This window comes from Aphis gossypii, chromosome 3, assembly GCF_020184175.1.
Source record: "Aphis gossypii isolate Hap1 chromosome 3, ASM2018417v2, whole genome shotgun sequence".
Classification (NCBI taxonomy): domain Eukaryota; kingdom Metazoa; phylum Arthropoda; class Insecta; order Hemiptera; family Aphididae; genus Aphis; species Aphis gossypii.
In genome coordinates, this window is record NC_065532.1 from 12,162,959 (window position 1) to 12,177,618 (window position 14,660).

The 14,660-nt window shown below is 24.8% G+C and overlaps 2 protein-coding genes across 3 annotated transcripts; one reads left to right on the forward strand and one right to left on the reverse strand.

The window, feature by feature from the left end:
• Nucleotides 1-1,001: 1,001 nt before the first annotated feature.
• LOC114125574 (ethanolaminephosphotransferase 1) lies at nucleotides 1,002-5,731 on the reverse strand. Its single transcript, XM_027989292.2, has 9 exons — nucleotides 5,374-5,731; nucleotides 5,198-5,298; nucleotides 3,780-3,848; nucleotides 3,463-3,652; nucleotides 3,127-3,392; nucleotides 2,792-2,949; nucleotides 2,513-2,693; nucleotides 1,939-2,115; nucleotides 1,002-1,861 (listed from the first exon to the last, which is right to left on the reverse strand). The coding sequence occupies exons 2-9, from the start codon at nucleotides 5,255-5,257 to the stop codon at nucleotides 1,799-1,801; spliced, it is 1,164 nt and encodes a 387-aa protein (XP_027845093.1). The 5' UTR covers nucleotides 5,258-5,298; nucleotides 5,374-5,731; the 3' UTR covers nucleotides 1,002-1,798.
• Nucleotides 5,732-7,816: 2,085 nt separating this feature from the next.
• Nucleotides 7,817-10,567, forward strand: LOC114125498 (uncharacterized). Of its 2 annotated transcripts, none has more exons than XM_027989178.2 (4): nucleotides 7,817-7,962; nucleotides 8,030-8,349; nucleotides 9,223-9,470; nucleotides 9,714-10,567. In XM_027989178.2, the coding sequence occupies exons 1-4, from the start codon at nucleotides 7,914-7,916 to the stop codon at nucleotides 10,324-10,326; spliced, it is 1,230 nt and encodes a 409-aa protein (XP_027844979.1). In that variant the 5' UTR covers nucleotides 7,817-7,913; the 3' UTR covers nucleotides 10,327-10,567. The 2 variants fall into 2 exon arrangements, with proteins under 2 accessions (XP_027844979.1, XP_027844988.1); XM_027989187.2 differs by having other exon boundaries at nucleotides 7,879-7,969.
• The last annotated feature ends 4,093 nt before the right edge of the window (nucleotides 10,568-14,660 follow it).

Here is a 14,660-nt window from a genome sequence, read left to right on the forward strand (position 1 = left end):
TAATGTGTTATTTTTTTGGCAGCCATCATTTAAAAAAAAAATGTTTAAATTCAATCATTTTTAGTAAGAAAACTAATCTGTCCATATTTTTGTGATGGGTCTAAAGTAAAATTCTCAGAACTCGGAAAAACAGTAGAAATTTGATGAACCTTCACTCTCTGTTATTCGTAATTGTAAAAAAATATTCAAAATGTTCAAATACAAGTATGCAATAATTGGTTATCTTAGATTACCCTTCTTGGTATGATTAGAAATACAAAAACCACGTACATTCAAAAATTGAAATAACATGAAAAACTGTTTGTGAACGATTATGTCAATTTTTAGAAAATAGGAAGTAAAAAAAAGTCCACTCTCATAGTCTACTCCACCTGGTGACACATATTCATCACATCGCGTCGTACATTTCTCGCGTTTCAATGAAGTATTGACGTTTTAATTTAAATTATTTATTGTCAATAATTATTATAGTTAAGTATACGGTATACGACAGGTAATTTAATGAATTTATTGTAACCTTGACCATTTCCAGGAAGCCTAGGACAATAATAGTCGCTCCATACACCTGCCGATTACGGTCGCTTATTTAGAAAGTGCCTTTTAGAGCAAGTCTCTAATTGCCATTTGGCCAAACTGATTATCGTCTATTATTAATCATTATTCACTTATTTTCGAATTTAATATTTTTAAGCAATAAAATAATGAAAAAGAATTATCGAGTTTTATTATCTTAGAAAACGCTCTAAAAAAACAAGCAAACTCTCACTTTTATTAAAAAAATTACAAATTTGTAAGTATAATTCTATACAATAATAATTTTATAATTTAATGAAAACGAATGTTTCTTTGTATGTAAATAGTGTCATAGTGACATAATGTTATTATTTTTGTTTTGGTAATTTATAATGATAGTTAGTAGTTACCAATATTGAGTTATACCTAGAATGATATTATAAAAAATTCAATATTAATAATATGTAGTAGAATGTAGGTGTATAATATATTCAATACTGTAATAATATAATATATTGTAATCATAAATTTACTAATTGATCTTTTTTATCACACACAAGTTCAAAACAAAAACAATAAAAAAAAAATACAAACTCAGACTGTCAAGTCATTCATGATATTAATTAACTTATTATCTAAAATCTATTATAATAAAGTCGAATAATTTAATTAATTATAAAATAACAAATTGTTTTAACAGGTAAAGGGTTAATTTATTATTATAGTAACTTGAACATTTTATGAGATACCTTAATAATTTTAAATTAATATTAAATAGATACTATAGATAATTAAAGAATACAATCCATTTAAATAAAAATAAATACCAATTAAGGTTATTTAATATTAAATGTTTGCAGTAAAATAATATAACAATAAATAATTAAATAACTGCCAATAAAGTATCACTATTTGTTCAAAATTTTTGAATTTCATTCAAAGATAAATTAGTTTATACATTTGAAAGTTGCCATTTTTAAGTTTTTTTAAACTTTAATTCTATAAATACAATAATTTTTAAGAAATAAAAATAAGAAAATAATTAAATTAGTATAATAATTCTTAAAACGAAATATACTTTATCAATTTTTTAAATTGTGTTATTAATGATAATAACTTGTATACAATTCATGTATGAACAATTATACAAATATAAAAAACAATATTTTGTAAGTATGGCTATTCTGTAATGAGATTAAAAAAAAAATAATAATAACATTCATTAACAACTATTCCATGAATGCTAATGCTGATTTAAGTAGTTAATAAAAATAATATATTATATTTAATGTTTCTTGTATGGTATTTTGAAACACATGATGTTAAAATGATCAGCCATTTGTTTCACCTAAAATATGTAAGTTAAAAATCATAATGACTCTACATCATATAAATTATTTATAAAAATAATGTAAATTAACTTACTACACAGCCTCCATAATATATGTGTGTTAAAATGCTTATTAATGCCATAATATACATGCAGATTAATTCAATGGGAGGTAAGAACACACTAAAAAGTATAGCTACAACCATAAAAGACAACAAATTGTTGTGTGCTTCACAGCGAGTTTTGCTCATTTGAGCCACAATTAAACGACACTGAAACAATATATAAATAATTATCAATTAAAATTTTATGTACAAACAACTAAACATAAAACAAGTCAAACACTCAGATACTACAATTTTATTTATAAATAAATAATTGTTGATGTAGTTTGAACAATATAAATAGATACTGGATACTTTAAGAGATTTACAACTAAAAATGTACACTGTATACCAAAATGAAACAAAAACTAAGTAATTTAATTTTTCTTCAATGTACTATTGGTGCTTAAAATAGGTAAAACATAGATAAATGTAAAGTATGTATAAATAAAATAATCTGAACTTTACCAACAAATGTTTACAAATAAATAAAACTGTAATATGTCAATATGTGATTAGCTTAACACATTGTATAATTTAAAGCAGATTAATATGTTTCACTCACACAAATATTTGAAAATATTGCTCCACTCATCATGAAAAATATTCTTGGATCCCTTTCAAGAACATTTGTAGGAGATATTTTTACCCATATCAAGCATAAAGATACAAAGACAGTCAAAGGAATTAATGGTCGACTACCTTCTAAAATACTTAAATTTTTACCTGTTTTGTCTCTGTAACTTCTACAAAGGTAAAAAAAAAATAATAATAAAAATAAAGATATTAAAACACAATAATATAATATCAATAAAATCATAAAAAATAAGTTTTAACTACTTACACATAAATATTATAAATTGAAACTGGAATATTAGTAATGAATGTGGTAAAATAAAATGTTATTTCTGTGACATGTCCAAAGGAATAATTTCCAATCAAAGACATTTTCCATTTTTCAGGACCAAAAAAAGCAGTAAGACCAAAGAAGAATACTAATCCCTGAAAATAATAATACATTTAACATTTGAAAAATAAAATAAAAATATACAGAAAATATATTTTTTTAGATTTACATTATTATATAAAATGAAAAAATTTTACTCGTAAGATAATATAAATATAAAAATAGGATTTAAATTATAATATAGGTACAATTTAATTTTAATGTAAACTTACAACCATTGAAAAATCATAACTCCATGGCAAATATAATACTCCAGTGTTATACTTTTCCCAATGAGCCAGATAAAAATTAATGAAAACCATTATACAGATATAATACATCCGTATTGGTTGAATAGTATTTGGGTCATCGCGCCCAAATATTGAATAAAGTGCAGTTGGGATAAAAACAGTTGTCCAGGAATCCAGACCATGGTCAAACAGTTCACCAAGTGGACCACTTGTGCCTGTACGTCTAGCTTGTTTACCATCAAGGCCATCTTAAAAAAATTGTTTAGATAATTATTATAGTTTTGATTATAATATTTAAAAAGAGTTAAGTATAAATACCAAGAGAATATGATATGAAAATAAATAATGATACAACACCAAAAACCCATCTTGGTATTGGATCACCTTGGTAGTTTATTCCAGATACATAGAAACCATAGTCATAATAAGCAAGAAGAAGTGAAGCTCCAACAGTAAAAAGAAAACCAACAAAAGTTAGCAAATTAGGTGCAATCCATCTTGGAGTAACCTAAAGTTTAAAAAAAAAAAATTGATGAAAACAATAATTTTTAAGATTTATTTAATTGAAAATAATGAGAACATATAATAATTCAAATTATATAAAAAAAAATTTAGGTATCAATAATAACACCTACTTTAATTAATGCGTTCCAAAATGGATGCATAATATAGGTACCCAATGGATTTGTATCGATGGCATTATACTGAAAAACAATTTTGTTAGTTAATTTAAATACATATACCTAAATTCAATTATCAAATATTTAAAAAATTCCAGATTTGTTATAAGTAGGTATTATTTGTTCAAACAAAAACTAAAATACATAGTTATTTAATGAAAAGTATTTGAGAACAATAAATAAATGTATCTATTTAAAAAATTGATACTTTAAATCACAGTGTAGAATAGCTGTTCCCAAACTATGAGGTACGCCTCCCTTAGGAGGTGCAATTTGTGTTATTTTGTCATAACAATAAAAATATTTGTATATTTAAATACTATACATTTTTTATTTATTTATTCACGGGAGAAGCAATTATTTTTTTTTATTCTTAGAGAGGCGTACACTAAATAAGTTTGGGAACCGCTGGTGTACAATATAGATACATATTAATAATTTAAACCAGTTGTAATATTAATAAGGACAGTGACAGTAAGATATTTTTTATTAAAATTTACAATTTCAAAATTATTAATTTTATTTTTTATTTTTTTATACGTTCTAAATAATTGTTTTAAGGTATATTAATAGTTTTACCAACTACCTTTTTATTATACTTTTTAATCTATTACAACTATCTAACACATATTTAAAGTTAAAAATATTATTATGCTATCAATATTGTCATTATTTAAATTTTAGGTATATCTACTTAAAAGGTAATGTTAGGAAAATATCCCTGAGAGGATAGGTATAATTAATAAAATATTTAAGGACATATTATTGAAAATTAATTTAGATAGATTTATAAAATTAATTTTTTTTCAGCTTTAAAATACATTGCTTACAATAATTAAAGAATAATATTCAGTCCAAAGTTAGTCTTAGTACAAATTACAAAGCATACAATATTTACAAAAGGAGCTTAAAATTAAATAAACGATTAATCGATAGAATATTCATATTAAATATATTTGAAAAATGTTATGCAACAAAATAGATATCTAGCAAAATGTTCTTTAATTAAAAGAAAAACCTATTGTACATCATAATAGGATTGAGTATTAAACAATTTTGATTTATCATACATTTTATTCAATTACATTGGTGTATAACCAATTAACAAAAAAGTTTTCTTTACTAGGACAAGAATTTTAAGTGTTTAAAATAATCATATCTTAATTAACAAATTATTTTTATTGCTATTGCTTTATGATTCACAAACAACTATTTTTCACTATTATGAACTATAATTATGTCAAACTAAGATATATTATACCATATGGAAATATGAAATATGATAAGACTAATACTACTAATAACTAAATGAGCATGACATTAGTATACATTATGCAAGTATTTTAATTAAAAATGTGTCAAGAAGCACTTACTTTGTAATTGTCAAACCCATTGAGATGGTCCTTATTAAGATATAAGTTATCAAACACCATTGTGTTAACTTATAATAATAATTACAAATTCTGTAACCAAGCTATCAATAGTTCAATTAAAAAAAAAACTAATTAGGAATTACTCATAACAAGTTACCATGAAAACTATTTCATACCTGATTTACGAATAATCTAGAAGGATATTAAGTTAGTTATTAACAAATCAATAAAATTAATAACAGTAAATTATTGTAATGAATAATGAAACGAGATAGCTGATACGTGGGGCTTGTGGACTAAATCTAGGTGCGTTTCATTTATAAAAAAATATTAAAATACATTTTTAGATGTATGTACATAAAAAATAAAACTATAAAGATTCACGGTTACAGATCTAAATTAAAAAAAACAACAAAGACGCATATTTTAATACTATAGCGTTAAAAGTTGATCCTTGAACTTTGCATTGTGATTGTTTACCGTTTTGTACTTTCGTCTTACACAGCCGCCGCCGGTAAATATCATGCCAACGCAGAGACCTACTCTGTGATAAGAGATAACGGTTTACCTTATCACTCCTAGAAGATCGATCAAAAGTTGTGCTAATCACTGAACACGATTACCAAACTGCCACTACAACTATTGCTGGCACTACATTATGGTTACAGTTTAAAAAAAAAAACTCGTTTTTAAAACATAAATATCTCTCTATGATGATGTCTTTAATCATGCACGAATGAACATTGAACGATATTACAACAGAGTAAATTAAACAAATATAAATCTATAAAATTATTTATTTTATACTTGTGTGTGATGGATTTGTACGATTACACAAATTTAAGCAACTGAAAATAAGTATCGAGTAGGTAGGTACCTATAAAGTTCTTACTAAGTAGGTTACTCTGGCTTTATTATGAAAAGTACATTTTTATTTACTTTTTACCCCCCAGAGTACCAACTATATTACATTTGGTATTTTAGTATTGCCATTCTTTCTGCAGCTGGAAGGAACTGTCTTCGAAGCTGAAAGTTTATTGTTTCCTTTGTTGCTCAGCTAATCGTGACGTAGGTACAGACGTCAGTCACACAAAAAAGAATAACTTACCAATATAAAATCAATACGTGTGTCGTTCTGCTCTGAATCTATATAAAATATATTTATTTTACAAACTTTCCATTTCGATCTTTGTTATTGAAAGTATTCGATTATTGTTTTTAACTAATACATAGGTACATTATAGGTAATCGTATTTTTGTAGTTACTTTTAATGTTCTATTTTATTGTATAATAATTTTATACATTTATTTGACCTACACGAGTTGTACGTATGTTAATATATAGCTAGTTCATTATATTTATTATTATTTTCATTTTTTTTCTTATAAAAATCAATAAAAATTTTTAATAAATATGTATTATAGGTATGACATATCTATCATACAATACAGTGACCATGAACCAAAACCACTGCTACAGTTTAGTATACTAAACAACTAAACTAAGGTTAGTTATACTACCTATACAAATATGTATATAATATGTATTTGTAATTTATATTGTTACATTTTTTCAAATCTAGAAGAATTCCACATTTGACCATAATATAGACATAATTATGGGCATATTATTTAAGATATAAAAAATTATCAATGCTAGATTGGCATTGTTTGTTTACTATTTAATATATATGAAAATATGTTTATTTATTTGTTATTTACCTATACAGATACATATTAAATATGTATTAGAAACAACTATTTACATTCATCGAATAACTCAAAACATATGAATGTATTGCATATTATTCATTTAAGCTTCCTGTACACGATTATAGACTATAGTTAATATGTAGATATACTAGATATTAAATTTAATTTACAATGACGTTATTTAGTATTTAGCTTGTTATTGTCATTAAATTTATCTCATAAAAATATTTTATTATTTCAAAATCAACATCATAGGTATGTATTAGTTAGACTGTTCTTATTGTTCTTTTAAAGAGCTTCATTAAAATTATAATTTATTACAATAAAAACGATTTAAAAACAAATGTAATTTACATTTAAAAAATTGTATTTATTAAACTAATAATATTTAATGATTATAAATAAAAAATTGTAATAAACAATAATTTATATATTTATATTGTATTATATCATATTTATATATGATATAGGTATATCAACACAATATTAACTTTTGAATCAACACCATAGATCTATAAAGAAATGGACTGATAACCGGAAGTAAAATCCGGTGGCCAAAATTATTAAAAAATAATAAAGCATACCTACAATCGAAGACCATCGAAGTCTAAATATTTTCTATTGATTAATGCCGTAGAACAGTTTGAAAAACAAACAGAAAAAAAATCGAAAATTGTATGTCCAAAATATTTGTTATGGAAATTAAACCATATAAAATGCTATATCATATAATATTTGGCGAAAATTTCAAGTATTTTTGTATTTAAATAATTATCTATGAGTTTAAGATTTGAAATATAAGCAGAAAACTTGTAGAGGGGTATTTATATGCGTATAAAGTATGCAGCATATGCGGTCATGCGGATGAGTATGTACGAGGACAAATATTAAAATATAGCGTCAAATCATTTACCTATATATATATGACGTAAGGTTGATGATTGTATAAAATAAGATATTAATTATTATTTGATTCTCGTTTAGTCGTTTGATTACATTCAAGATGAAGTCAACGTCGATTTTACTGTTGTACATTGCATTATCGTCAGCAGGTAACAGGTAACTTTAAATGATAGGAAAATGAACTTAATTATTAAAATGTGACAATGATTTGTATAGACTCTGCTGTAAACTGGGCCGTGGACGATAATACAGTTCCAGAATCGTTACCTGATTTGATGCGTGATAATTTCTATAGTAATGAAGAAATTCAAAAAGCTGTGTTTTGGGCGTATAAAATTCAATACGATGTTATTTCTGAATATAATGGTCGAGTATACGATGTAGAATCACCATTGGGATATTTTAATGATGTCTTAATTTTACCAAAGACCAGAGCATCATCAATAAACTCAAACGTCATATTCGAAAATAATACCGTCCGCGGTCTAATAGATTTTAAAAGTAATAATGTCGTCATACGATGGTCACAAGACCAGGTAAACTATAATTTAAATTATTATAACAGAGCTTAATATATATTATAATACATTTATTATATAAACAATACTGCCTATTGGTCCAATATTAATTCAAGGGGGACCTAAGGGGTTTCAGCCTCCCTTTTTGGACGTCTTGTATATTATATATAATTTATATAGGTACATACGTATGAGTAAATAAAATTATTTATTTTGTCATTCTGTAATATAAATTAGCCCTCTTCCCATTTCATATTTCTAGATCCGTCCCTGATAGCCTCATTATAACATTAAAAACGTTAAGATTCATTTATCAATAATTAACAACAATAATTAATTAAAAATTGATATAATATTATGTAATTATGTTATAATATTTTTGATTTTATAGTTTTAGAAAATTTTGTTAGTATTTTATAATGTTCATACATGACTAGATATTGACTATATATTTAGAAAGAGTCTTAAAATCTACCGATCTTAGATAATAAGTATTATAATATAAATTATAACAATGCCACAGTGGAAATAAAATATGCAATACGGGTTAATGAGTTATAGGTTATAGATTATACATAGAATCCATATTATTAATTGTTTTGAATTTTTGAGACGATAGCATAAACAAATTTGTATTGAGACGTTTAGTGAGATTGGCATCTATATACAGTTTTAAATAAATGGCAAACATATATGTCATATAAAATTTTAATAAAATAATATAAATAACACTTTATATTGTTGTAACTTATAAATTATGACTTATGAGTTTATGACTATACAAAAAAAAAAAATGATTATCAAAAAGTAAAAAATAGAAATTTAAAATATCCTCTATCTATATTATTACCAAAAATGACTATTACCACGTTTGATATCGATATGTTGCAGGTATCTACAGAGATAACTTGGAAAGAGCTTCAAATTGTTGGAAAATATACATTTGTAGACGAATGGAGATACGTAACAGGGAAATATGAAATTTCTGTAGAAGATGTTGTGTATCAGACCAATACGCCGTTGTCCAAAAACACTGAGTTGTATCCTTCGTCGGTGCCAAATGCAGCCGTATCTTATAGAACATTTAGAACCAACTTTACTGGGCACTATTCAATTCCAGAGGAATTTTCAGCTACACGGTAATTTTGAAAATCAGCTCATTTTGATAAGATTTACAAAAGACCCCATTAACAATTAATAATTACACATTAATCAATATATTCAATGAATGACAATTATTAATTATTATATATACTATATTATACAATAATTCACCAAGCGGCATGATCATTTCCTATTTTTTTTTTTAACAGTTAATTTGTTAAATTTTTAAAAATTCTCAAGTCAAAGTTTTAAATTTTTGAGATTTTACGTTCATATAGGTATTTCCTAGAAGAAGTGGTTTTGGGACGCATTGCGGACTATACTCTGAAAGCGACACGGGAGAACGTGACGTCGGCCATCAGAGCGGCCGTCCAGCCGTACGTGCAGTACCGGAACAGGTCAGACCCACACTTCCCGGCCACCACCGACCGGCTGGACGACGGACGGTTGTTCACAGTCAGCGACCTGTTCGTCGACGGCCTGGACACCGCGTTGCAGAAAGTGAAATCTGTGTGGACGGAACCGAGCACGGGCGCCGTAATGGTGGCCGTCGAGCACGTGTTGCACAACCTCAGCGGTACGTTTAATCTGCGAGTCGGCTCAAGAGAGACCGAACTGCAGCAGCCCGCCCGCTTAATTGATTTTTCCATGGATCGGATCGACTTGAGTATTACGTACGACGTGCTCAGACCCGACTGCCTTTGCTTGACCACTGTGCAAGTGGACAAGACGTCCACTTGGCCACACGACGGTCGAGACGACGATGGGCACCTGCTGCCACTGCGAGTTACCACTGCGTTCGCCAACACCATCAAAGATCATTTGTCCGTCGGTACTTGTGCGACCATCGCGAAAACCAACAAGTACGGTACCAATAACCGATGTCAATGAATACCTACTTGACTTACAGCTGAAAAATCATTTGAATATTTCTGTATACTTTAATACATTTTTTATACCTTTTTTTTTTGTTTGACACGAATATTAAAATAAATGCGATTTGTAATACGTAATCGTATTAGATAATAATATATGACGTTATGATCTTTGAACCTGCGGTAAGATAACTATTTATATCGTTCAATATTATTAAATGATTTATAAATAAAATACACAAGTATTATGGATGTAATTTGTATTATATTATGTACCTATATTATTTCATTATTAATTTGTTTTATAACAATTTTCATTTGATATGAAGGTTCAATCAGTTTCCTATGTTTTAATACCTCACTGAACTTTGTACGTAGTCTGTCATTATCATCAGAGTCTATTTTGTAAATTTGTAAATTCCAATTTATATCTAATGAATAAATGAAATAAAAGTTTTTAATGCCATTATTAAAAATAATACCATGTACACGTAAAAGTAAATTTAATATAATATTCATTATCAAAATTATAAAATAATAATAATATGTAATATATACCTACCTACAAATACTATTAAATTTTGTAAAATGTGTTTATTTTTTAAACGTTTTTAATACAGTTCCCCTTTTTGATAATATTAAATAATTTTTATTTATTGTATCATACACTTTTAATTATTTTGTATTAAATTTATTTTTATAGTCCAATTTAAATATTTTTCTTCAATAAAAAATTCTCAATTTAATTTAACCATTGTGAGTAATACCTGGGCAATGTATAATATTATCTAATTTGGTCATTAAAATCAGCCTTTATTCACAATAACTGATTTCATGCTTTACCTATAATATAATATCATCAAGTAAATATATAAAATACAATTCATTAATCAAAACTAATATACCATATTGCGAAGTTTCAAATAATATAACATACAACATGCATATAAATTATGATTTCCATATAATATATTATATCGAATGTTGAGTAATTCACGAGTATAAATTACGGTTATCAAAGTGATTGTTGTACAAAATCAGAAACATCCCGAAGAAAGTTTTATTGAGGTAATTGCCTCAAGTTTAAAATGGTTGCTTAGTGATAAATATTTGATTTTTGAAAAATAAAATATAAACGTACTACTGACTTATATCATATGAATATAATAAACATTAAAAAAAAACTAATTTATAGTAGCAACACACTGCAATGATTTCTAGCAAAAAATTAAATTTTTAATTTTCAATAATAGTAGTATTAAATAAGTATTTATAATTAACATAAACAATTTCAGTAACCTAATTATAATATTAAATGAACATTTTTTATTTTAGTTTAGTATTTTAGTTAGTAACATATAAAAAAAAATAGTATAATGTTATAAATGTTATAATGTTAAAAAGGTTCGTTATTAGTAAATGTAGGAAGTAGGTGCTGGTTAGTGGTTAGTGGCTACTGACTAGACACGCAAATTAAAAGTATACAATTATTTAAAATTTTTTTAGAATTTTCTCTTTATTGGTGGATTTGTATTTTATTTTTCAAACATCGTAGATACTTATTATCATCACGAACAAGAATCATATTATGCGCTAAATAGTCGGCGACACTACTCATCATATTATGGCATTCTATCGAATATCACTGTAGTAAAAATTGCAGTAAAAGAAATAATCAAAGCCTTATTTAAACAGCCTTCAATCATTTGTAAATACATAGATACTTCAAAAACATAGATTTAACCTATGTTTGAACTTTAATTAGTATAGTATTTAAATAAAAAAATATTGATTAATAAATTTCTATTTTTAACCACTTTTTATATGAATTTATGGCTATTCCCAAATGGAGGGTGCCTACTTAACTGAAACTAAACAAAAACATAATGTAGTTCAATAAATTTTACTATTAGAAATTAAATTTAAAAAAAAATGTTAAACCAAATTTTGTTAATTTATACTTAATCTATTAAAATATTAAATAAGTAATAAAATTAAAATTAAAAAGAATAAAAGTTTCAATTTTATAGTTATTTTACAAGTATTATTTTAAACATTTAAAGTAGGCAATTAAAAAAAAAAAGTGATCAAGTTAAGGTATCGCTGTTATACGGTAGGTGTGTCGAGTGGTCCACTGTGATGGATTTATTAAATTTGGATTCAAAAATATACATAAGCGAAACTAGACAATTTTATTAGGACAGGCCAAGTAATAGATATGAAAAAAATTCTAAGTTTTTAATTTTTATTTTAAATCCTACTAACTACTATAAGCCAGTATGATTCTATATGATATCCAGCCAGTACCTATTAAGTCAGGCCATGACCTGACTGGCCTGACCCGTAGATTTAAGAAAAACAGAGACGAACTATCTGCGTCTTTATCACAAAGTGTATTTTATGATATATTTATATTTATTTATTGTACTTAAACAGGTATTAATTAATTTTAATATAAATGAATATTCAAAAATGAAATACTACAATATTTTACTATTTTACTGAAATAATACAAAATAGAGGTTCGGATTGCCATTTTAGTCAACTTTAGTATTAAAGTAATTTGAATTAATTGTTGCTGAAAACATTGCTTTTTAAAATATCATTATGTATAATTTTTATTTATTTATTTATTTATTTCGAATATTTACGCCAAACAGCTATTTAAAATTATAATGTTATATAAAATATAACAATATACATTTAAGTCCTCTACAAATAATTTTTTTTTTTAACTATAACAAAATGATGAATACCGTTATTCATAAAGTTAAAATACATAATCTCGTGCAAATTTAAATATTTATAAAAATAAATTGTATATATGTATTTTAAACTTTTTTATATAGCATAACTGCATATATATATAATATATATATACAAACATTGCAACATATAACAATAATTTAAAACTTTATAACTCACTTATTTTGTATAATATAAAGTTCAAGATTTTTGATGGAAACAATTATATATGCTTAAAAATGTTAATTTTTGTTTTCAGATTAATTTTTAGTCTGTCTTTGGATTAGTTGTATAACATTCCTATTTTTATAAAACCCTATTGCAGCTATAATAATATGACATAATGCTATAAACCCACTGAACTTATTATATCGTTATTCTTAATGTATCTAAAATGAAATGTAGTCTGCGACAGTTTTATACAATCTTTCTAAATATGACAATTTAGAAAGATTCTGATGCTAAAATAACAATTTATGATAAAATAAATTTATTTAAGCTGTGTTATATTGGTAAAGCTATAGGTAAATCTATTATTTTTATGATGAATTAGATAATCATTGTTCATTTGTAATGATTCATTACTAAACTAAATTTTATTGTATTATCATTGCATCATAATTGCTAGACGTTAATAGATATGTTAATAAAACTTAAAAGAGTAAATAACGTCGTACATTTTTAGGGAAGAAGTTAAGTAAAATTTTAAACTTATAAGCTATAGTCAATTCTTCAATCCCATTTTTCTCTTAAACCCGTATGACAAAAAAAAGAAAATTACATTTGAGGTAAGTTTTATTGTTAAGTGATAGTACTTTCAATAGGTATAAATACTTATTTATGCAATACATTTTTTTAACGATCTATTTATGAAATATTAATAATATTATGAATTATATTACTATTTATTAAACTGAACAATTAAAACTAATTCCTGAACTAAGCTAATTAAAAATGTCAATTAAAAAAAAAACAAAACAAAACAATCTGACTAAAATAATTGTAGGAAAACGATTATTATTTAAACATTAATTAGTATCACATAATTATTATACTGTAAAAGTTGTTAATTTTATTATTATCATATTATGGTTTTTTTACGTATATTGTTGTATAATAATAATATAAGTATAATATCGATCAACACAACATACATTGCAATAAGACAATTTGCCTACATACATATTAGTATACAAAATATATCTTTTAAAATAACTAAAAAAACTATCAACGCAATTAATATTATATTGAAATCCTTATCATTGAAAAGATTACTTTAACATTTTTCAAATCATATTTAGAATTAATGGTTTTTACAATCAGAATTGAAAATTATAAAACCATAAAAATATTTTACTATTAGATAACAAAAATGATCGAATTATATATTATAATGGATTATGAACTATGATGATTTAACTAAACGTGTTCAACCTGTATAAATTAATTGTTTTATCTTTACTTTATAAATTATAATATTTTTCAAATAAATTAAACTGATAAAAATATTTTGAAATAGATTGGTACATAAATTAAATAAAATATATTTCATAATTATAATGTTATTTTAAGTAATAATTTAAATGCAATAGATATATTTATTTT

Bases quoted from the DNA above. Each gene is read 5' to 3' on its own strand.
- LOC114125574 (XM_027989292.2), bottom strand. From the start codon at position 5,257: ATGGTGTTTGATAACTTATATCTTAATAAGGACCATCTCAATGGGTTT. The intron at 3,393-3,462 runs GTATTTATACTT...AATTTTTTTAAG, and splicing joins TTTCATATCATATTCTCTTG to ATGGCCTTGATGGTAAACAA. The intron at 1,862-1,938 runs GTAAGTTAATTT...TACATATTTTAG, and splicing joins TATATTATGGAGGCTGTGTA to GTGAAACAAATGGCTGATCA.
- LOC114125498 (XM_027989178.2), top strand. From the start codon at position 7,914: ATGAAGTCAACGTCGATTTTACTGTTGTACATTGCATTATCGTCAGCA. The intron at 7,963-8,029 runs GTAACAGGTAAC...TGATTTGTATAG, and splicing joins CATTGCATTATCGTCAGCAG to ACTCTGCTGTAAACTGGGCC. The intron at 9,471-9,713 runs GTAATTTTGAAA...ACGTTCATATAG, and splicing joins GAGGAATTTTCAGCTACACG to GTATTTCCTAGAAGAAGTGG.